General features: G+C 34.2%; 1 protein-coding gene across 13 annotated transcripts in view; it reads right to left on the bottom strand.

Annotated features, from left to right (window-relative positions):
* The window catches only part of LOC129744119 (alpha-catulin), a 458,959-nt gene that overhangs the window by 67,757 nt on the left and 365,480 nt on the right, over positions 1 to 25,722 (bottom strand). For all 13 annotated transcript variants that reach the window (XR_008736821.1, XR_008736818.1, XR_008736820.1 and 10 more), the window contains 4 exons: positions 22,124 to 22,311; positions 21,837 to 21,942; positions 864 to 967; positions 607 to 753 (listed from right to left, as the gene is read on the bottom strand). Coding sequence is in view for 9 of the 13 variants with exons in the window: in XM_055736506.1 (XP_055592481.1) it covers positions 607 to 753; positions 864 to 967; positions 21,837 to 21,942; positions 22,124 to 22,311 (545 nt within the window). In the remaining 4 variants the exon portion in view is untranslated. The remainder of the gene's footprint in view (positions 1 to 606; positions 754 to 863; positions 968 to 21,836; positions 21,943 to 22,123; positions 22,312 to 25,722) is intronic.

The following is a 25,722-nucleotide window of genomic DNA, read 5'->3' as shown; positions in this document are numbered from 1 at the left end:
TGAAGCCAAATAACATTTGTATCTTAATTTTAATCAATATACGGTCCTCGAATGAAACAATTGTCATAGTATAGGCTTTAAGAAAAACTATATTCAGTAAAAATCGACCGCAGGGTACGGAAGTTATTGTTGAAAATCTGGTTTTTCATGATACCCTCGAACAAAGAGTCTCGAAATCCCATACAAACATCAGGCTCGTTGAGCGACCCCTTTCCGTGGTCTAATTTGGCATGAGACTTAATTGGTAATAGACCTAGAATCAATTCTAGCCTGCAGCGCATACAATTTTACAGGTTTTAAATTTGTATATAAATTTGGGGCACTCTAGTATCTAGCCATTTGAGAGAAACTGCTCCGAGAAGATATAGTTCGGGCCATATTTAAATGTAGAACCAAATTTGAAAGAAAGTTTTAAACAATTGCACAGTTTAGGAAAAAATTATTTGTATTGAAACACACTTTAAACTATCAATATGACTGAAAATGTTGAAGCTCAGTATTTGGATACTTATACACTTTCTCATTTAATTCTTGTTACACTTTATCAAGTAAACTCAATTGCAATCCGATCCCATAAGGTAATTTTAATTAAAAGATTCTACAAACCTGTCTCAGTGCATTGCGTTCGTTGGCCGTTTCCAGAATGCCATCCTTGACTACATAGTGGATCAGATCCATCGCTCGACGCATTTGGCAGAACACGGTGTCTCGATTTTCCTTGGAATAGGCGCACTCCGGGTGCCTCAGACACGTCTAAAGGTGAAGGAATGAAATTAATAAAAAAAACAAAAGTTATTAATCTGCTTACAGTCGGATATAAATTTTTCGTGTGAGAAATTAATAGAAGAAACGATCATCCCTACCTTCGAAGACGTCAGCAACATCATCGTGGAACGCTCCAGAACCTGCCGGGCCGAGGACATTTGCGCTCTCCGGCGTTCGTCTTTCAGGTCATTTTGTCGGTTACCTGTGGGAAGACGGATTTTTGTGGGCGGAAGTAAAATTATGAGTTAAAGAGCGAAAAATAAACGCATTCATAAAAGATGAACGATCTCATAAAGTTTTGTGGTCATCCCGAGCCGCCATCATCGTTGAAGTTGAAAGTGCGACCAAGTGCACGTGCCGCCATCTTTAACACTCCATCGCGCTTGGGCCCGTTGGTAACGACCATTTACTGACTGGCTGGCTCCCCTCTTCTGATTGAGGGTACTAATCACGGCATAATTCCCCCAGCCACTCTGGACTGCTGTTTGCTGCAAACAGCCGATCAATTTAATTAATCCTATTAAATCTTCCACATCCGGTGGTCCCTCATGGCGCGTGGTCCTAATGAAAGGGGAGCAGGAAATGGACGGCAAACTGTCGGGATTGGCCTGGTGCTCGGTGTGTTAAATTTATGGTGGGCAATTATAATCTCGTCAACCAAGGGTGGGTAGTATACCACTTTACTCTCCCTTGGTCTATAGCACGTTGTTGAAAGGTACTCCAGGTTTAGTAATGGGAGTTACAAATTTAGAACGAGTGAAGATTTAAACATCCACGAGAGTAGTGAATGCTTAAATCACATAAAAGGTAGGGTGTTTTTAAGTAAATTAATTAAACTGATATTGCACTCAATTTGAATACTTAAGTTCATGGAAACAAATTGTCCATACGAACTGTTAGTTGTATGGAAATTGGAAACTTGATTCGGCAATTTTGATATGGTTTAGTATAGTTTTTTGGTGATGAATCATACACCTTTTTCGCTCTAATGGGGAAAATTGAAACAATTGACTTTTGTATCCTTTCGACAAAAAAAACTTTCATAAGATCTTAAAAAGCCAACAGATTTGGAGTGGTAGACCTAAAATCAGAAGCTTTGAATCAAATATCCCGTATTTTATTCATTTTGTATTTGAATCTAAATCTCTAAAACTGTTTTTTTTTTATTAACAAAGTTCGTTCGCACTGCAAGTTTCGCGATGCAAACCACGCAAGACCAACTATTGTGTTGTGTCAGACTCAACCCTGTCCGATTCTAACATTTCAAAATAGTTGATCCGTGTTTGAACAAAAGTTAAGTACATATATGATGAAAATGCTTCTTAAAAATTTCTACCCGCTCATTTTCAATACCTGTAATTTCCTTTTAAACTTCTTCTATCCATCTATAATTTTCAATTCTTGAAATTTTCTCACTATGAGAACATAACATTCACCGATAAGGCCGTAAAAATTAATTTCAAAACAAAAATCACGGTGATTAATTTTAATTAATTTATAAAATCTGAATTCAAATTACCTGGATTCCATAAGCGCTCTTAAACATAACTTCCTTACCTAATTTGACTTGGTAATTTTTCGTTTTAGAGGTATTCTGCTTTACAAAATTATCGTTTCTGGATAATTCCAATCAGTGTTCTGCATCGCTTATTAGATACTTAGCGCCGCTAATAAGAGTGTTAACTATGTCAATGTTAGCGATCGCTAATTTAAACCGCTAAATGTGCATGAAAAATAAGCACTACTACACCAACAAATCAGACTCTACTCCAATAACTAACTTGAAGGTGGAATTATTGATATGAGATTCTATGCCAGTGTTCTGATAACTGGCTTTGCCCTCCCAGCGCATCCGCACCGCATATGTCTGAAGGAAACCAAATAAAACATATCCCATATCCTATCACAAGACAATGCAAGATGAATTCTCATTCCCATCCCATTTCCATTAAAGACAAAGGAGGATAAAAAAAACCATCGGCCAAACAGTAGACGGCCAATGTAGTGCGTTTTTTTTTTGTATCGGGCGTGGCAGAAAGACTATGACAATAAAACTTCGTTTGCTTACTTACTCAGTTGGTGCACTTCTTAAGTTATCGAACTGACAAGTGGAAAAAAAATATTGCGCTGGGTTCGATTCTCACCTTTTTTTCGAATTTGGGAAAAAGTATCCAATGGGATGAACATCCCATAAATTTTTTTTCTGGATTTGCTTGAATGTAGTGGTGATACATAATTTTGCTAAGCACGTTTCTATAGGCCAGTAGTGCTTTTCCAATCATATCATCTTTGGCACAATACACTTTTCAGCGCAGAAAAAGGGAGAAGTTTAACCTGTCGTTTCGAGAATCGAGTCGAGTCATCAACTGAATATTTAAAGAAAAAACGGTTATATGTAGAAGATAAACAATAATTGATCGTCGAAGAGGACGGATTGTTGCAGAATATGGAGATATTCTGTTGCCATTTGAACTAAAAAAGTGTCGTTATGAACGTGCCATGGCCGTAGGAAAGGGGGGGGGGGTTTAGGGGTTAAACCCCCCCCCATGAAGGTCCAAAAAAGCAAGCGAGGTATTCTACTCTACACTCAAAATTTTAAATCCATAATCAAATGATGATAATAGAGCAAATATATTCAAGAAAAACAATCTAGACTAAAAGTCAATGCCAAAACCTCAAAAACCCATCCCAAGATCAAAATTTTGCTGTAGTTTTTCAAAATTTCAAGGTTTTCAAAATTTTTGTTGTAACCAGACAAAATCCGGGCATATGATTTCAAAATTTTATACCAAAATCCAGGCAATATCGAGCAATTTTGATCAAAACTTAGGAAATATTCATCAAAAATCTTGAAAAAAAAAACTTGAGAAAAAAAATTCCTGATTTTTTTTTTAAACTTGTTCCAAAGTTTTGGACGCATGAATAAAAAATATTTTACAACTCAATTTGTTTTTTAAAGTTGGATTGTGTTTGATTGAATGAGAACAACCATGGTTTTTCCAATGAAATCCGGGCAACCTGGTCAGACCTTATCATAGAAATTCAGGTCTGAATATTGAATTTTAAATTATTTGGAGGTTCTGATTCTATATTTCCATAACAAAATTGTATTTCTACATTTTTTCGTATTTCTGATTCTATATCAAGTTTAGGATTCTTCATTTTCAGATCGAATAATCATAAGAAATTAGGAATGAAAAGCTGCTTTAAAATCCTGATTTAGTTTTGCATTTCATATCAAATTTGAATCATGTTTTTCTAAAATCATTTGCATTTTCAATGTTTTTATAATAATATTCCGAACATGAAAAAAGAAGAATTTTGTTTTACATTTTAAATCGAAGTTCTCAAACTATATTCTTAAGGGGGGGGTAGGGTCTAACACTTTCAAAAAATCGATTTTTTTATTTTTTTATTTTCTTATTGTAAAACATTTCAAGAATGTTGTGTCAAATTTTCAAGTCAATTGAAGCAAAACTGAAGAAGTTATAGGCCTTTATCTCCTCCTATCTAATACTGCAAGAAAGCAAGAGCAGAAACTTCAAACGCGTTTTTCTCGAAAGCACATTTTTAAAGTCCGTGGACATCGTCATTTGAAAACTACTTCACCGATTCTTTTCAAATTTGGAACATATTTTCTACATATGAAATACCAGACCCCAACGTTTTTCTTTTTTGATTTTTTTACTTTGGGGAGATTTTAGAGGTGAAAAATGGCGGATTTTTAAGTGAAAAATCGTAGTTTTCACTTCAAACGGCCACAAAAATTTCATAAAAATATTTTTAAGTTAAATAAAAACGTTGGGGTCCAGAAAAACATCTATTAAAAATATTTTGCTCAGATTTTTTGAATTCAGATGATTCTGTGCTGAGATACAGTGTCCACCGCAAATCCTGTTTTCTAAAAGGCATCCTCGAAAATGCTCCGTCACCGGCTTATTTTTTAATATTTTTCTACGAAAAAATTACTAAATGTTCTTTTAACAATGTTTTGTATAATGCAAAAAATTTGAATACTTTTGTTTGAACGATAGCTCTAGAAAAAAATCGTGAAAATGGTGTTTTTTTATACCCGTTAGACCCTACCCCCCCCTTAAACAAAACAACATTAAAAGCTTCTAAGTGGCAATCCAGAATTGAAAACTCAGATTCAGATTCATCATTTGAAATTCACATTCAAATTCTGATTCACAATACACATTAAAAATAAATAATTGAAAAAATGAATTAATATTAAACCCGAGCGACACAGAATTTAAATAAAAGATTCATGAATGATGGCTCTTAAACTTGGCTCATACAATTCTGATCTGGAATTAAGATTCGGAAATCGTATTTTTTGTACATTTCAGAAATGGTATAGAAATTCGGAAACAGTTCAATTTTTGAATTCAGGTTCAGTATTCAGATTTAAAATTCAGGAATGAGTGAACGAGTTTTTCAATCAACATAAAGTTGTGAAGGAATTCATGAGAACATGAACATAAAAATTTGCTTGTCAATTTTCAGATTTAATTTTTTTAAACCAGAAGAAGTTCGTACACACAATTCAGCTGAAAATCACAGATATAAAGAAGAATTTAAATTCTAGAAGAATTAAGTGTTCTTAGTTAAGGACATTGCATTTTTTTTAAGTTTACACTTGAAAAACACATAATATAAACATTCTTATTACGAAGTTTATTATGAAAAACAATTTGACAAAATTGTCATCACAATTCGTATGTTAGTTCAGTTTATATTTTTCATAAAAAAGGGTATTTTTTAAAGCAATATTCTTAGAATTCCGTTCAATTAGGACATACTTTTAAACAATCCTGTATTTACTGGAAATCCTAGAGTACGATAAATATTTCGTATGTTTAATGAAAGTTCAAATGATCCTTTACATAATCAGTTTTTTCGTAGTTTTGATAAGTGGAAAATAACGTCACAAACTATCAAAATCAAATGGTATGTTAAAATTAGGCACACATCCCAGACAACCAGAAGACGTGTTTTATTTTGCAGATTATATTGTATAGAATGTTATTTTAACTCATTTTCGTATACATGCACCTACAATGTGCGGCCCATGCATATTCTTTATCGTATTAAAAAGCATTGCATTATTTCATTACGACAAAAAGATAGACTCGTATTTATGTACATATGAATTATCAGCCGATACGCCATACGATTATCTGCCGTGATTGACAGACTTTGTCGTGCTATGCATGAAATAATTCGAAATTTACATTTTTTTAACATGAAATTCGATTTATATTATCAAAACAACCAGGCGTTAGATCTTAGCAGAAAGTACATTTTACTATCAAACAAAATTGCCTAAATGAGAGATTATATAAAAAAAAATATCTGAAGAGTGGTCCCTACAGTCGATTAGTTCAGTGATAGAAAAAGTAATAAGGTATCTGCTGGTAAAAAAAAGATCTTACCAGGGTGTTCACATTGAGCGCGGCGGCGAAACTTTTCTACCCGAAATCCAGGCCGATGCTGTATCCAATATCTTACCTGCCGATGAAAATGTAAGTATGTTTCAAAAGTTTTCGCTCTGTGATGGCATAAATGTTTGTTCTAATATTTGTTTAAATTTCGTGAATATATTTTTGACTGAAACAATGACATTTCTCGTTATTTAAACAAAACTTGAAAACTGAAAAACAGAAAATAAGTTCAGCTTGTCACTTGGATATATATGCAATTAAATCGTATAAAACTGCATTGATTCGTAATAATGCGCATGCAATCGTATACCTATGCAAATTAATTCGCATTTCTGATTTTCGTAAAACGTATTTGCTGGCAATCGTAAAAGATTACAAATAAGTTCAATAAAATCGTATATGATAATGAGACATCGATGATTGGAATTGTATTTAAGGAGGCTTCAAAATGTTGGTCTATTTTTAGATCATCGATGACGTGTTCTACGATTTAAAAGATTTTAGTTATAGAAATATGCATTTGGTTTAATGCGTTTGAAGCAAATTTCCTTGAATTTGTATATTCCAGATAGCGTCGAGGAATCATCATGAGATGCAGACCGCATCGCCAGGGAATCAAGTCCAGGTACTACAATAACTTCATGAACGTTGAAAAAATTCAGCAATTAGGAAAATAATAAATTGTGCGATATGAACTTGAATTTGACAGCAAAAAACGCAATTATTTGGAATAATTTTTTTTTATTCAACTGGCGGAAAATGAGAGCCCTGCACTCAAGTCGCAGAAGACGACCAAATAAGTCGTTCAATTTTCCATATTGTCACGAAGAATGTCGTATATAAAGATATTCCCAATCGCATATTGAGCAAAGACCTACAAAATAACAACCTCAATCATCTTTATGATGATGTAAATTGTCATAGTATATTCTAAAATGAATCAGGGTAGTCGTAAATGATTCGCATGACAAATCGTGCAAATCGTAGTTCAATACAATCCAAATCAAGAATATGTGTGCTTATGTACCTATATGGTCTCCAAAATGATACGTATATACTGGTTTTGCTGCATTATAAACGATATGTTTACACGTTTATTTGCACGTATATTTGTGTTGCAAATTCGAAATACCCACCAAATGGTTGTCTGAGATACCAAATAAGCAACACACACTTTACAATTGTATGGGAGCCTCCCATCCATAAAATGTGAGAGTAATAAAGGTATTACATAAACACTTTCAGCACAATAACTCCGGGTCCAAAAGATCCCCAACCTCACACGTATTCAGGTCGGACACTTCTCGGTAAATGCTCAGAAAAAATAAATAGAACCGGGAATTTTATTTCAAAGATTTCAATCCATAATTCGGTCAACATCTAGGCTACTCTTTGCAAATCAAAATGCTATTCGAAAAGTAATCAAGAAAGTTGAAGGAAATTAAATAGAAGTTTAAGTTCACCTCTCTCAAATCTTTTTTTCTTAAAGAAAATAATTTTTTTAATGCATTCTGGCTGAAATCGTTAAGTTTTTCACTAAATCTATAACATAAAAATTTAATTAACGCATGTCTCATTGAAATGCTTTTTATGAAATTATTTGACCAATATTAAAAATACTCGGTATATGTCACTTATCACATTCGCATTTTGACCTCTGGCGTCATCTAAAAGAGAGTGACTCGAATAATCTGCCTTAAGCTATGATTCTTCAAAGTGACTTCAAAACGAGTGGTGGTGGCGTCTCGTCGTACATTTTTCTTAGTGGTCAATTACCATCAACATCGCGCTAGCATTATCATACTTAGTAGCTGTTGATGTTAGTTATTTCATTGCATCATAATCTGGACCATCATCATAATCATCGTCGTCGTCGTCGCCACCATCGCATCTCTAAAACGACTGGACAGAATGGGACAGAGCGTCTGACTGGACCGGATCATGGTGTGTTTGCGCTGTTACATCAACCATCATAAATCTCTCCGGGGGATCTACTTAGGAGGTTGCTCCTTAAAGGATGGGATAAGGATATGGATAGCCAAGGATGTTGGCTGGCTACTAACCAGTCAGTAGCCAACCGTCAACTTGGCCTTAGTCGTTATGTTAGTGAAAGCTGTAGTGCCCCCTCCATAAACTGCCATCAGCTAAGAGTTACCCCTCCACGCTCATTGGGAATTCTTCTCCAGTGAGGTAACCATCATTCGGTGTTATTTGTCGGTGGCTTTACTATGCATGTGGTTACCCCCTCGCCTTCTAATGGAGATTGCATTTTCTTCCGAAGGATTCTGAAAACTGCAAGTGAAATGGGAATTTACTGCAAATAAGAACCGGGCAGCTGCCAACCGAAGAAGGTTATGCTGCTGTAAGACTAATAAACGTAATTTTATTACGGACGCCGGCATGCTCGAAATGATTGGATTTCCGTTTAACGAGTAATAACGTTATTGAGCTGGTACGGCTGTATGTGATCAATTTCTATAACAGCAAGGTGGATGAAATGTGTAGATTATGTTAGCATTAAGAATTTGCTTGCAACTTTAATATTTTTCCATGGGATATTTTTCCTTATTATTTTTTAAGAAGAAAGGCATTCATGAGCTAATTCCAATAACTGATGCTCTGGGGCATTTCGACTTATACCATGTGGGATTTTCATTTAAAATCAAATGCCATTAGTATTCATTCCTTTTTTTTTTGTAAATCCAAGTGTTACGTACCACGCACTTGCGTTCTAGGATGATTGAATTTTCACAAATTCATAATTTTCAAGACTTTCAAACGTTATAGAATCAATACTAGAAAAGGCGATAGTAAAAAATCTTACAAATTATTCGAATACAGGACGCCAAAATCTTTCATATTTCTTTGAAACATCGGCATTGAAATTATGCCGTTGCCTGCGATATTCTTTAGGTGGCATTTCGGATTCAAAATGGACAGGATTTATGCGTTTGAAAAAGAATAAACCATTTGCAAGGACGTTTTACAACCTTAGAAATGATTCTCTTTATCAACTCTTTCCGGGAGCCTCCCCGAAATTCATTCGAAACAAAAGCGGTGGCAGAAAAGTAAGAATGACAATTTAATTTTGATGACGAGTCGTGTGGCAGCAGTCTCTTCAATTTCACTCTTCATTATGACATTTTTTTGATACTTTTTTCCACCAAATTTCTGGAGGAAGCTTAAAAAATGGCGGAAAGGCGAAAAAATCTTTTTCAAACGTGCCACGTCGTTTACGATCATTTCCGACAGCTGTAAAGACGTCGTCTTTGGCGTCATCTTTCTCTAATTTCTGTTCAGAAAAACTTCGATGCAAAAGTTAGTCCCAGGGGGGTAGGGAGTTGAAGCATTTATTTACTTTTCATGTGACTTGAATACTGAAGTTGATTCTTAATTAAAAGCTGTTTGTTTTGAAAGACAAAATTTAAATTCTTAATTGGGGAGCTATTCAGCTCCCTTAGAAAACGTGTAGTTTTATTGAATATTAAAACACCCAAAATAATGGTTTTCTGAAACCCAATTTCAATTATTGTTTTTCCTTGCTGCTCACGTTTGCTCATTAGCCACCAAATGAGGGGCCGGGACGGGAAAAGTGAAAAAGTGTAGCTAATTGCTAATCTGCCGATGCCTTTTGCTTGTTTTTGATTCTCCCAGGAGAGCGAGAGGCAGGGTTCTCCACAGCCTTGACGCGACTTTTGGCCGGCTTCATGACACTTCCCTTTTTTGGCACTGGCGCAAGAGGAAGTTCTGGAATTGGCTACGTTTCCTCCATTCTGAGCGCCACATTCTGTCTGATTATTACTTTGCCTTCCGGGAAGTCACGGAATGGCTGTAAAAATGATGGGCTCTCCCCAGCAATGGATCCCCGAAGGCCAGTTAAGCGAAGGGGGAGGATTTTTATGAAATTCATTTCACTGTCTCTTGGAACCCAAATTGGATTCGAAACATTCGGTTACGTAAGCGAGTCGGTTTGTCTAAGATGGGAATGTAGCTATGAGTGCTTTTAACCGGCGAACTCAAGTTTTTGATTACAATATTTATTTAAAAAAATACGAACAAAATTGCGATTACAGTCGTTTCAGCATCTTTTTGGCATTCGCGATTATATATCAACGTTGCAGCTACTGAAAAACATATCCGGTACAACTGTGTTCGACGATTACTCTTGGACTCGAACTCGCAGACATCGGCTCAAGAGGCAACTTAGCAAGAATCAGGGAAAAACTTGTAACGTTAATTAATGTAATAGGATGCTTTATTATTATTATTATTATTATTAATATGAGAGAGTGGGGAATCGTGGGCCACTTTTTATCGTTGTTGCATTACTTCTTTATTATAAAAGACTAGCTGATCCCATACGAACTCCGTTTCGCTTTCAACTTGGATTATGTCATGAACAGTTTGTATGAAAGCCAATTGCCAAGCATTTTCCAGATGCACTTTTGAATTCATTGTTAAGTAATAATTGCAAAAATATGGGTCGATCACTTTGTCTGTCGTGTGCTACTAAATTTGAAATCAGAAATCCTTTGACCGTGCCAAAAAAACACGTGTATAAATTTCGACTCGATCATTGCATAACAACGCAATTATTGCCAAAAAGCTAAACCCCTTTCGGGGGCTCTTATACAATGTTTGATGACTGAAATCGATTGCCATTCCTTCAAAACTCGGTGTGCAAATTTTCAAAGCAATCCATTGAAAAATAACGTCAATATTGCTAAAATCAGTGAAAAATTAATTTATACGGACGATCCCTTTCGTCGACCTCTGACAAAACATTTGACATCTGAAATCGGTTGCTCGTCCCCGAAAACTACCGTGTGCAAATTTTCATCCCAATCCGATGTAAAATAACGACGATATTGCAAAAATATTGAAAGGTTTATATGGACGACCCCCTTTTCCGGCCACTTACACTGAATTTAATACCTGAAATCCATTGCTTATCTCTCAAAACTCTCGTGTTCCAATTTTCGTCTGAATCCGATGTATAATAACGACAATATCGCATCAACAGTGAATAGTTAATATGGACGACCCCTTTGGTCTACCCCTAATTTTAGTTTGGATAAGTGAAATCAATTGTTTGTCCCTAATAACTCCTATGTGCAAATTTTCACCCCAATCCGATGTATAAAAACGTCAATATTACTAAGATACTGAAAATATTATATGGACGACCTCTTTTGTCTGCCCCTTACACTGAATTTGATACCTCAAATCGATTGCACGTCACTCAAAACTACCGTGTACCAATTTTCATCTGAATACGATGTATAATAACGTCAATATCGCAAAAACAGCGAACAGTTAATATGGACGACCCCTTTGGCTGACCCCTTACACAAAATTTGACACCTGAAATCGATTGCTCGTCTTTCAAAACACTCATGTGCAAATTTTCAACACGATCCGACGAAAAGTAACGTCAATATCGCGAAAACAATATTTGTCTTCTATGGACGACCCCCTTCAGAAGGGGTCATCCGAAAATCTGAAAACATTTTTCATCCTTCCTAGTCCTAATGAGCATCCATGTCAAATTACAGCTCTCTAGCCCTTAAGACGGCTGAGTCTATAGAGGACAAACAAACAAACAAACAAACAAACAAACATACAGAAATTGCTTTTTATATATATAGATAAAATGAAAATAAAAAATGGCAATGGCACATTTTCAAGGTATCATAAGTTATTTTTTTTAAATTTTTATAAGTTATTTTCCCCAAATTCTGACTGTTTTAAAAAAAGCAATATTTTTGAATTTTGAAAAAATGGTAATGTGATGATGATGATGTGAAACTGTGATTTCATAATTCATTTTGTTATTTTAAAGCAATTTTAGATGATAAAATAAAAAATAGAGCTGTGTATGTTCGAATTGATTCCAAAACCTGGCTCGCGAACGTTTTGGCAAAATTTCTCATATAGGATGGACAAAATATTTTTCATAACTCTTCATTTGGCATAAGAAAACTTTACAGATAGGAAAAACGTATTTTAAGTTGTGAATGTGTATAAAAATATAAAAATATAGATGGTTCCAGATGTGCCCACGTTTCCCCACAAGCTATGATTTGCAAAATGGTTGCGTTTGTGTGACTTATTGATGTTTCATCAAAAATTTCTTTTCCACGTGAGAGATCATGACAAAACTGAGATCATAAGCGTATGAGCATATTTTTGTTATGAACTTTAGGTTCTCCATATATGCAAATAGCGGGTGTTTTTTTAATTTTGCAAGTAAATTTTTCTAACTTTTTTTAGCTTAATAAATAAAACAAGCTTATGATGCGTATTAAAGTCAACAACATATGGAAAAATATGCTCACGCAAAGCGACGACGATGACAGTTGGTTTGAGATTTTTGTCTTAACACACATCTGAGATATTAAAAGAGGCCCACGTTTCCCCAAGGCCCACGATATCCCACTTTCCCCTACCAAAATAAATGGTAGCTTTAAATTGTCTCAACAATCAATTTTGAGGATTTGTTTACTGAACCTGACTTAAATTTCCGGAAACCGCCACACAACAAGCTAGATTGGCTAAAGTTAGTTTTTTCCAGTGCACAGTGGTGCAGAACATCAATCTAGCTGTACGAAATTAAAAGCGCCCAGGGATGAAGAGATAGACATTTGATGTCTTCAGCAACATTGTTCAGTTTTACAAGGAGCATATTCTTGTATCAAAATTTTTGCAGAGGGGTCCACCGATAGCGAGATAAAAATGCTTACTTTTTTGTTTTTCAAATTAGGGCTTTGATGTCTTCGACAAAGTAGTTTATCTGATCAAAATACTTGAGTTTGTTGAATATGTCAAAGTCCTGTCACATCACCCTCAGGAGTTACAGTCAAAGTAAAAAAAATCTCTTAAAAAACAGTTTTTTGAACCTGACACGTTGTAGATTGGATAAAATGGTTCGCTGTCTTTGAAACAAAGGTGTAACAAGCCACGATCTACATTTATCTCATATATTATGATGGGTTTAGAAGTTGCTGAAGCTCTATAGAAAGCATTTAGTGTATTTTATTGGAAATTTTGGAAGGCTCATCCATCGAAAAGTGCACATTTTCGCAACATCCCCTTTTTTGTGATTATTTTTGATGATAAGCGTAACCATTTCCATATGAAATTATCCACTTAAAATCGTTTAAACCACAAAAAAAATGAATGGAACTTATCTGTTAAAATTGGTAGAGCACTAAATTAGTATTTGAATAATAGAATTTTGCCATTACAATATAACTGCTATAACTGGTTCCAAGTAACTGTATCCAAGTAACCAATCTTATAAGCAATTCGCTTTTGTCTTTTCGTTCAGTCAAAAGTTTTAATCGAATTTCAATGCCTTTTAATAAACCAAAATATATAAAAGAAAACTGCAACATTTTATTAATCAATTAAATTTTTTAACGTTTTTTCTATTAGTAAAATAGGTAATTTTTACATAAAATGTGTATTTTCAATCATTCGGGGGAGTAAGCCATGACTTTTTGGCGACGGACGCGTTTTTCTTATCCTCCATCAAAAAATTTTATTCATTTATCGTTTAAATAGGAAACTTGAAGTGAAATAGTGAAAATCTTTGTTTAAATGCTCGGCAGAAGTTTCCTACGTGTTTTTTGATTAATTTATTCAAGCCTCTTTGGGGAGCGTGAAATAGCGGTTCGAATGCCATAAGATTCAGTTCGATTTAAGTTAGCGCCCCGAGAAAAAAGTACTATGGGAAGCAAATCTCAAAATTGATATGTGGAGTGATATTTGAAGAATCAAGCTGGAGCTATTTTTGCACAACGGTTATTGATTTGAAATTTATGTGGAGAAAAATTAAGCACGGCGGCCTTACCATTGGCTGACGATGCGGTTGTTGGATGAAGTGAAGGGAGGTTTTTGATAAGTTAATTGTGGAGTGAAAAATTAAAATACAGCTTGGTAGAATTCTTAAAAAAAAGAGCAAAGCCTGAGTGTCTAAATTATTGCTCCCCCGCTCCCCCGGCTTGTGTGTTATTCGGAAAATGATTGAGTGGCATAGATTGCGTTAAGTGTTGTATCTTGGGAAAAATAAAGTGGCTTACACACGTGCAAATGTTTGAGACACATCCATTTAATGATATTTTTGGTGGGACAGTATCAATGCTTCTTTTTTAATGATACAATGACATTGGTCTGCAGCACTGAATCCAAACATGTTCGCGAACCGGGAAGCCCCGATGCAGAACTACTGGAAGGATGCGAACATCATCACAGCAAGCTTTGCCTTGGAGCATTTGGTGAGGAACTTCCAATTTAACTTTTCCATATTCGCTCTTGACTGGTTTTATTTCAATTTCAACGTGGTGTTATGCTTCCTTTACACGACACAGTTCAACGGTAAAAATTCAGGAAAAAAATTAGAATTATTAATCTTTTATAATTTCATACGATGATATGAAGATTCAACGCATTATAATCATAATACAAAATTCATTTCACATAATCTGAATTTATCATTATTCAGCTTTAACTATTATTTTCATCATTATGGGTAAACATGCCAACTGTTTCATTTAAGTTCATAATTGTTTGAATTTACATTGTGTTATTATATTTGATAAAGCGCATTATCAATAAACGATCCTAGCAGCTACTCATTTATTTTGAAAATTCACAATTTAATAACATAACCACATCACATATTATAATTTGAATTACTGCAATAATTTATTTCTGAAAGGTCTGTTTACTTGTTCAATTTATAGAAAATTCAATTAGTCAAATACTTTTTTATCTGACAGAATTTTTGAAATAAACCTTTTGAGCTCTTAAAGGGCTCGAAAGGTCCTGTGTCTACTAATGTTTTATTTTGTTCTTCTTTATTTTCAAGAGCGAGTAAAGGCGCTTTATCCTTGGTCAACGACCAGAAATGAGGGAACACAGAAATCTATTTAATACAGATGAGTTGAATAAAAATGAATAAAATTACTAATTTCCAATACTCACTGATTATTTGTAATGTTTTATGATTTCTGTGTTCAAAATAGCTCATTTGCAACCGCTGAAGGATGGGTCATATTCCATAGGTTCCATTATCAATAAGGAGCACTTTTTTAGCTTATTTGCTTCCAACGTAATGCCCCTCGGAGCGTATGGTACTGGTGGTCCACGCTTCTTCTTTCTCCTTGTTCCTGATGTCTCTGCGTTCTCTGCTCCACAGTAGGCCCGACCATTTCATGTTTTTAATTATTTTAATGTTTTCATGTTAACATAATTAAAAGCATGATGAAAGACAAAAAGAATAATAACAAATTTGTTTTATTCTTCGGGACTCAGACATAAGTTCTGGCTGTGGCAGTACGATTAGTGATTAGTGATTAGTGAAATGTGTATTTACAATCATTCAAATTTCTACTAGTTCCACCGATTTCCGCGCTAATTTCAGATGGAAATGGTTCCGCTTATCATAAAAAATAATCACAAAAATGGGGGTGTTGCGAAAATGTGCACTTTTCGATGGACGAACCTTCGAAAATTTCCAATAAAATACACTAAATGCTTTCTATAGAGTTTCAGAAACTTCTAAACCCATCATTATGTATGAGATAAATGTAGATCGTGACTTGTTACACCTTTGTTTCAAAGACAGCGAACCATTTTATCCAATCTACAACGTGTCAGGTTCAAAAAACTGTTTTTTCAGAGATTTTTTTTACTTTGACTGTAACTCCTGAGGGTGATGTGATAGGACTTTGACATATTGAACAAAATTATGTATTTTGATTAGATAAACAACTTTGTCGAAGACATCAAAGCTCTAGATTGAAGAACAAAAAAAGTAAGCATTTTTATCTCGCTATCGGTGGACTCCTCGGCAAAAATTTTGATGCTAGAATATGCTCCTTGTAAAACTGAACAATGTTGCTGAAGACATCAAATGTCTATCTCTTCATCCCTGGGCGCTATTAATTTCGTACAGCTAGATTGATGTTCTGCGCCACTGTGCAGTGATGATCAAACCTTATGTGCTTATATAATATGCAATTAAAATTGGTAATAATTTCTCCCCAAATCGTTACTCAATATTTAAACGGTTTTTAATGCCTCATAGAAATAGGAGTTTCCATAGGAAATATCTGGGAGCATATGAGGTGTTTGAAAAACATGATCGAAAAACATCAAAATGGATCTCTATCTTTTTTTAACTAACATAACCTCTACTTTTGATACTTGAATATACAGTACCGTTCATAATTGTATAGAAATTGGAAGCACGCGCACTGTCACTTTGACTTTGAACTTCCATAACTTTTTATTCGGATGATATTTTTTGATTAATTTTTGCCGTTAGATAGATCAACTATCACACTATTATCTCACAAAATTTGAGCTTTCTGGAGTTTGTGTGGCCTGAGAAATGGTAATTCTACGAAAATTGGACTTTTTCGAATTTTTTTTTTCAAGCTAGCATGTCTGAAGTTTTCGAAAAGTTCTATCGATGAGATCAAAAGTTACGCGAGGTGCAATATTTCAGGCATGAACCTTGAAATGCGATTTCTATAGAATTTTGGACGATTCATGAGAACAATATCGTTTCCTCCACCAATCAGACAAAAAATGTCTGGCAAAAGCAATGCAGAAAAGAAAAAATGGAATAAATGATCCATTTGAATGTTTTGAATTCAGAATCTCGCGATATTGTTGTGATTTTTCGGTTAAAATAGATTTACTCGTTGTTAAAAAAGGAATATGATTTTTCCTATGGAAACATTCGTCCAAAATTCTATAGAAATCGCATTTCTAGATCCATGCCTGAAATATTGCACCTCATGTAACTTTTGATCTCATTGATAGAACTTTTCGAAAACTTCAGACATGCTTGTTTTATGTTTCAACAGTCACTGTGCAAAATTTTAGTTAAAAATGTAGCTTAGTTTGAGAGATATTGCAGTTTGAATGAGAAAAGTCCAAAAAGTCCGATTTTCATAGAATTACAGTTTCTCAGGCCACACAAACTCCAGGAAGCTCAAATTTGGTTATATAATAGTGTGATAGTTAATCTATCTAACGGCAAAAATTTGATCAAAAAATATCATCAGAGTAAAAAGTTATGGAAGTTCAAAGTCGAAGTTACAGTGTGCTTGCTTCCAATTTCTATACAATTATGAACGGTACTGTAGATTCGCAGGCATACAGATGGTTTCCATAGCTGGTAATACTTACATATCTCTAATTTTGACAATTTCGAGATTATTATTGGTGTAGGCAAGACCTAGAGATAGCTAGTTTAACCTAAAGAGTATCACATTTATATTCCTTCCTTTATCCTCATTGAATACCTACTAGGACGTGGCCTGCGACTTTATTAATCATTTGAAAAAACGAGAGCATGAGTTTTATATTTTATTTTTTATCTCTAATTTTTGTTATCTGGTATATTTGTATATCTGGTGATATTCATCTATGATAAAAAAATTTAGCTAAGCTTTCCAAACAAAGTGCAATTTAGAAGCCCAACCGATTTGCAATAACTAGTAAGACTACTATATTATAGTCAAAACAAATTTGCACGTTTTTCAACGGTCGGACTATTATGCGATTTTTTATTGCACTTAATTATTCAAATGTGTTTTGATAAGTATAGAAAAAGGATTCAAATGCAACTCGAGTTATGAAATTTGCTCAACCCCACCCTAAGATGATCAGGTTTGAATTTTATGTACAGTTTTTGAAAATTGTCCGAGCTTCAATCAAAATTTGGGTAAATAAAACTGAACTTATACTTTATGTCAAAATAAACACAGAAGTATTTGTTCACGATCTTTATAACCATCTAAAGAATTGTAATATGTCATAAGATGGCTGAGATATGGCCGACCATATTTTCATATTTTAAGGAGGTGATCCCAAACTTTTGACCGCCAGTGTATGGATTGGAATTTTTTTTATCGCCACGCTTTAATGCAACTTTATATAAATGAGATATTTTTGCGGATTTCAGAATCACAAGTGTTTCAAATGATTGGTCAATGAAGTTTGTGATACTAAAATTTGCCAAAAAACATCAATGAAATAAAATTACATTAGAGTACGGCGATAAACAATATCCCAATACATACATTCATCTCAAAACTGAGCTGATTCCCAACCGTTTTTACAAGAGTTTCTTTAACTTTTTTTAAAAAGTTTCGCAGCTTTCATCCCAAGCAACCGAAAGTCACATATTTACTTGAATGAAGGCATTGAAAGTAACATATTGGCTGACAAAAGAGAATCAACTGCCCAATTATCTTTAGTGAACTTTATGTACTCATTAATGAACTTGAAAGTTGCAAAAGTGATTAATATGTACGTTATATGTGACTTGTTTTGCCCAATTCCCATTAGTGAACTATATGTACCAATTAACGACTTGAAAGTTGCAAAAGTGATCTATACGTACGTTATACGGGACTAAAGTCACATAAAGGGCACAAAAGTGCTCAATACGGGATTAAGTAAGTCACATAAAGGGCACAAAAGTGCTCAATACGGGATTTGATAAGTCACAAAAAGTGCATTGATGTGCTTTCAAAATCAAATCACCACTTCGAGTTTAAGTTTTAATCCGAACAACATCTAAGCGTTGTCTTGTGGTAGCGTGTTCGATTCTCACCACGTAGGTCGGGGTTCAATCCCCAAGCCGGGCAAGTTTTTTTTCAATAAGTAATTTAGTAATTGAGTGGCCATTCTGATGCGATGTATGTAGGAAATGTAGGGAAGAAGCAATTGAGCAATTTGTCGAGTTTGGAATCCAGCACGTGGCATCATGGCGGTACCGATACAGAACACAGTAAATAATCAAGAGAAGAAGGTTAAATGAACCGAAGCCAACGGTTCAGTTGAGATAGAGAGAGATTTTTTTGCTCATTTTGCGATTTGTTGGAAGCTGAATTAATAAGCCGCTGAAAGCCGGATAGAAGATCATTAAGACCTGTTTTGCAACTTGAAAGTATCAATAAGAACTTAAATTTTGAGCTGCATAGAACGTACTTCATATCAATGATGGGGCTGAGTAAGCGTTTTTGTACCTGTTTTATGGGACTTTTGGTTGCTTGGGATCTGTACAATACATAGGTTTGGTGCGGTATTTTCTCGTAGCTTCTCCTACAAAAATGCTGCTTATTACTAAAGAAGAAATGAAAAGCAACTTTTGACAGACACAGGGCCAGATTAAACTGTCGGAGAGCCCGGGGCAATTTTTCAAGGGGGGGGGGGGGGGCACTAATTTTGTTCCTTTTATTTAAAAATAGATCTGAAACAGTTTAACGAAATGTAAAACAAAACTGCAGACCGTTTATTTAAACTCAAAAGATTAACCCTGATTAAATATTCATCTTCACAATAAAGCTTTTGTTGAAAAAGTCGAAATCAAAATTGGAATCAAAAAGCGCCTTTTAAAGTATACTTGTGAACCACAACAATACAATTCAGAGTTCAAGTCTCAAATAATTGTACAAAAAAAAACATTTAAATGCAAGAAGCTTCGGCATTTAAAATTCAAAACTTGAATTGGAAAATCTCATTCTCATCATCTCATTTAAATTCTAAAAATGAATTGAAAATTTGTTCTGATAAAGATTCAAAATCTAAAATAATACCATAAATTGATTTAAATTTTCTGAAACAAAATTCAATATTGAAGAGCAGAATCTCACATAGATTCGAAGGAATGATTCAAATTACAATTTTATACTGTAGAATTTGAATAGTCGACGAAGCCAAAACATCAATGAAGATTTTTATCCCACAAAATTATCATTATAATATAGATCATAATTCCACATAATTAACATTAACATCATAATTAGAATTTAAATTAAATTCGGCTTAAAAATAATCAAGAAATAAAAATAAAACAGAATTCAACAATTATCAGATTTAAATAAAAACCAATGCCAGAGCGTGGTTCAGTCATCCCTATCCAGATAAGAATAAAAAAAAGTCTGTTATTTCAAAAGCTTAAATCAAAACTCAATTTAGAAAATGCTTGGATAATTTGAATAAAGAGCATTTTTTGTCATTTCTTTATAATAAACGGCTCAAACTTTAGGAAAAATAAGCATTGAAATATTTTCATTGAGATAAAACAAGCAGAATGTTGGTAGATTTAAAAATCTCCTTGGATCAAGCTCTGTACTTGAATTTAAAAAAAAAATAAAGAATATGGATAATTTATAAATTTTAGTTTCAAATCTGTGAAATAAGAAAATTATCTCACAATAATAGAAAAATATATTCTTTTCAAAATCAATAGATTTTTGATAAAAGCATCATAAAAATTATGATTTGTAATTTTTTTTTTGCTTTGTCGAAATTTTGGAGGTATGAACCATTACTTTACTATTTTTACGTTTGCCGTTATGCTTTCAGAGGGATAAAAGTGCAAAATTGGTCAATTAAGAGATTATAATGCATGACGATTTTTCATGTTTCAAACTATATTTGGTGAAATTTATATTTTTTTTCCTTCAAACTTTCCGATCGATCGAAAGCTACAACTTTTTAAAAAGTGTATAAAAATTGAGAAAAATGAAAACTTAAAAACGCGTTTTCTCAAAAACAGCTTCTATGCATGTATAGCTTCAGATCTAAGGTAAGGTTAGATTGCCCGGTTTAACCGTGTTTCCCGGGATACTTTAAACAAAATTTTCATTGAAAAATTCCCGGATTTTGCCCGGATTTATTCACTGTTTTTGCTAATTAAACGATAAAAAAACAAATTGTGAAATAAAATGTTTTTATTGATGCCTCCTAATCAAAAGTTTTTTGGAAAATTTTATTAAAATTATCATGAAAGATTTTTTCAATTTTTTTTTTTTTATATTTTTGTTGAGTAATTTTTGGGCTTTGACAAAATTTGCCCGAAATTGGCGCGGATTTTGCCAGGTAATTATATAAAAATTGCTTAAATTTGTCCGGCTCGGATACGTGCTGAAAAAATTCCAGCAACCTTACTCTAAGGGCCTCATATGTTACTTGTATAGCATATGTAATTAATTTGTCATCCTCAATGGATGTTTTTCCACTCAATATTTCAAAATTTATGAAAAATGTGTGTATGTTTCTTCAGCAAGGCATCTGAGTTAAACTTTATTGAAAATATATGTTATATCATCGAGCCGCGGACCATACGCCAAGTTACAAATCCTTTTAAAATCTACACAAACGAATTTTATAAAATTAAAACATGAAACAGGAAAATTTTGAAATATTCTATTATGTGTTTTGAGCCTTCTTGGTTGAATAATTCTACTGAATCAAAGGAATCGAAAGATTCCCTTTAATTCAACCATGGTATAAGAAAAGTTCAGATACCGGTAATTCGATAGTAACTTACTGTCTTCTTTAGTGAGCGTCTTCGATTTTTGAAATACCGGTATCTGAACATTTCTGGCACCGTGGTTGAATTAAAGAGAATCTTTGGATTGCTTTGATTCGGTAAGATGTTCGATTGTGTTGTTTTATATTCTTGGATACTTCCTTCCGTTCCTTCAAAGATTTTGTTATGTATTTATGTGATAGTTTTACTCTTTTGCACTTTCAACTTCAACGATGACTCTTTTCTGAAAAAAAAAAAATCTTGCCCGCTATTAAATTTACCTGTCACATGTGCAAGTTCCACCATCTCAGCGCCGAATACCGAGAAAGCTTTCACAAATTCTGTAAAGTTGGCCACTGATTCTAATCTATCTAAAGTTCTAGTTACCTGTTGATTGAAAAAAAAATTGAAGAAAATTTAGCGATGAAAATAAAACTAATCAATGATACACAGGGGGTGGGGTTTTTCCATTTTGCTGCCATAATCCCAACAACCCTAATTGACTTCCTCCCACCACCAACACCATCATCTTCATTGAATGCCATATCGGTAGAACCTACAAACTTACCCTGTCTTTGGCTAATAATAACTGTTTTACGACCACGATGTCGGCCAGCAGCAGAACCCGGGTCACCGAGCTTAGCAGGGTCCTGGCCGCCCGAATCATGGGCCCTCTGTCGTCAATTGGCGTTGGCCGGGGTGAGTAGCCGACCGGATCCGTTGCCGCAATATCACATAAACGCTCTATCGATGAGCCTGAATGAGTGGAAAAGCAAAGAGAGAAAAAGGAGAACATCATGAGTTGTTTGCTTTTTGGCTGAGCCTTTGGGGAAATTTTTGAACCCGACTACACTGCCCTGACAGCCCCCAGGAAAATTGTTATTTGTGGTCAGGATTATGGTTCGCTCGAGTTCGAGTATTAATGCGTGTCTCGGGTGGCATCAGCTCAGCTCGTAAATGTCTCCATCTAATATCTGTTGAGAACGGTTGTTCGGATAATGAAAAGTGTTAAAGGGGTTTAGGTTTTTTCCACTCCACATAGGTCAGTGAAAATATTAAATGAAAGATTAGCGAATATTTCTTTCGCGAAACCACCACAAAAATAATCTGTTTCAGTTGTTGGCAAGGTTTAAAATCGACATACCTCACACTCAATTTAACAAATAGTTTTCTTCTTAATTGAATTCTGTGAATGTAAAATTTTTTTGAATAAAAGGGGTCTGTACTTATTTTCTATGCTGTTATTCTGGCTACATATTTTGAAAACGATCGGTCGACTCAGAAGCGTCCCCTGTTGTGTTAAAACTGTGACAAGCTTCAAACATGTTTACAGTTGCTAATGCACATTTATTAGTGTAAAGTGAATCTAGTCCACAGTAAAGCCACAGACGTCTAGTCTTGTTCCTAAGCCCCTGTGGTTATGCAATTTTTCTTTTGAATCGCCAAGCATTTTTCCGCCCTTATTTCTTTTCGAACTATCAAGTGAATATCATCCAAACTCAAATATTAGAAAAACATCAAAAATTGCAATCGAGCGCATCATCAATGGTTAAAATCGGTCATTATTTGACGAAACGGCATGTATTTCACATTGAGTGTTCTGGTCGGACATTTAGTCGCCTCATTAAAACAGTGATGAATGTTACCCTTAAAAAAGTTAGCTAATTTTTGAAGCTTAATAACTTTTTTATCTTAACTTTAATTGAAATGAAACCTTCGGATGAAATATTTGTCATAATCTAGGCTTTAAGAAAACCCATTTTTGAAAGAAATCGGTCGAAGGAGACAAAAGTTATTGATGAAAAACTGGTTTTTCATGTTCCTCTCGAACAAAATGTCTCAAAATCCCATACAAACTTCAGGCTCGTTGAGCGACCCCTTCCCGTGGTCCGATCTGGCCCAAATTCGGCATGACATCTTGTGCTAGGCCCAGGATCAATTTAAGCCTGAAGCGTATGACATTTCACAGGTTTTAAATTTCCCATACAAATTTGAGGCAGTCTAGGATGCATCCGTCGTACTTCGTTGGAATCTTGTTGTATAACTTCCGGGCACGTCCTTTGGCTACTAAATTCTGCTTCAATGCCCGGTTTGGCTGTTTAATAAGATCGTATTCCTTAGGCAAACGGATCCTTCAGAAGGTGAACCAGTCGGCATAGAATTTCTTGGCGATGGCATAGTCCGACTGCCCTGGGTTTGCCTTGATCGTTCTCAACACATTCAAATGAAGTTTCCGATCCTTAGTTCCACTGTAACGATTTGTATGAATCTGCCGATCGATAGTATGCATCTCACAGAAACGTTTGAAAACGCTGCACACGGTTGATTCGACCATTTTCAACGGTATCGCGATTTTTGAACTTGAATTTTTGACGTGGGTGTCCAAAATGAATTTTGTTTTAGTGGCTTCCATCACGTGTAACTTTTTTGAAAATGAATTTTTAAGCACTGATAGAGAAAACATCCCAAAACAAAGTACTGTCAAAACATTTCATATATGTTTATTTTTTTTATATAAATGTTTTGTTGAGAAATTAGTTGGTATGAAGATGAATTCCTACTAGAACTATCGTCTCCAAGTAACCAAGTACAAAAAATCACATAAAAACTTTAACCGAAAGTATATTTTTATCTCCAGTATAATCGCCAATTGTTTGATCACCCCAAAGTTTAATTGTGTAGAATACAGCAAAGAGGAACAGCTTTACTCAAAAAGATATTCCACTTCTAACCCAAGTGTTTTTACAGCAAATTTAAATTTTTCAATCCATTATAATATCAGTCAGTTAAACTGTAAGAGCAACTGCAACGGTACTGGCGTAAATATTGGTTTTAGGTATGACAGGCTTAGCACAATTTAAAATTTTAAAATCGGCTAAAACACGCACTCCCCACCGGTGTGAGAGCAAATTTTTTTTTGAATTTATTTATTTATTAACGGTGTTTTTGGCAGTTGGATTAGTCTGAAGACTGTTGTCAACTTCTCATGCCATTGCTTTTACAGATGTGTACTTGAAAACACGTCTGTAAAAGTACTGGATACACCTTCATTGAAGGCACTCAATAATTTAGAAATAAAAACCTTATTTTATCAGAAAAATCGCATAAGTTTGAGTTACACACAATCCAACATCTAAAAGTTCATTCTAGGTACGAATGTAATTTTTGACAGAACCATCAATTTATTAATTCTACCATGGCTTCAGTAACTAAAAAGCCAAAATGACTACACAGTGAGAGAAAAAAAGGTTCATTGGAACAAAAAAAAACATTTTTCCTTAAAAACTGACTCATTTTGGGTTGCACTGATTTCAAATATTCATTTCGTTTACCAGCCTTGTTTTCGAGATACCTTTTGAAAAAAGGGGAGAATTCATTAAACAAATTTGTGCACTCGTTTGTCAAAACTACATTATCAATATTTTGAAAATAAAGGTTTTAACTCAATGATCAACTTTCCCCAAAACCGCGAGTAATTTTGACTTCTGAAAAAAAGTTTTTGGAAATTTCTTTTTATTTATTTCTTAAAATCTATGAAAATACGATTTTAATCGATCAACGATGAGTACATGACTTTTAGGGTTTTGGGTTATTTTCCACTGGCACGGAGGCAGTAGCAAACTTCATAAACAAACAAAATCGTCGATCGGGACGATGCATATACATTATCTGCGTCGTCTCGAGGTACGGTTTTGTTTGTAAATGAGGTTAAAGTGTGCCCTCGTGTCAGTGGAAAATAAACGAAATCGCTATTTGTAATTAATACAATTTGAATCAAATGCCACCAAAGATTTACACCCAATTTTAACTAAATCAACAACAATTTTTCAAAATCAACGAAAATATGAATATAATCGATCAATTATAAGTACTCAAAAGGACTTAACATGTTGACCAACATTCTACTTTAACATTTAACTCTACATTTAACAACATATTTTTAAGTCAAATTATCGTGATTTTTAGTTGTTAGTAATGTCGAAAACTTTTTTATCCAAAAATTTAAAGATTTTTTTTAAGAATCATGTCTGTTTAGTTAATGTTTTATTCTAAAACCGTAAAATTTAGTTGAGATAATGAATTGTTCTTGTAACTCAAATTGTAAATAACTTTGGACATAAATCGGCCGATTCGTTGTTTTTTTTTAAGTAATTAATTTATTTGTTT

The sequence above is a fragment of the Uranotaenia lowii genome, chromosome 2 (assembly GCF_029784155.1).
Source record: "Uranotaenia lowii strain MFRU-FL chromosome 2, ASM2978415v1, whole genome shotgun sequence".
NCBI classification, from domain to species: Eukaryota; Metazoa; Arthropoda; class Insecta; order Diptera; family Culicidae; genus Uranotaenia; species Uranotaenia lowii.
This window is presented reverse-complemented; position numbering and strand designations above follow the sequence as displayed.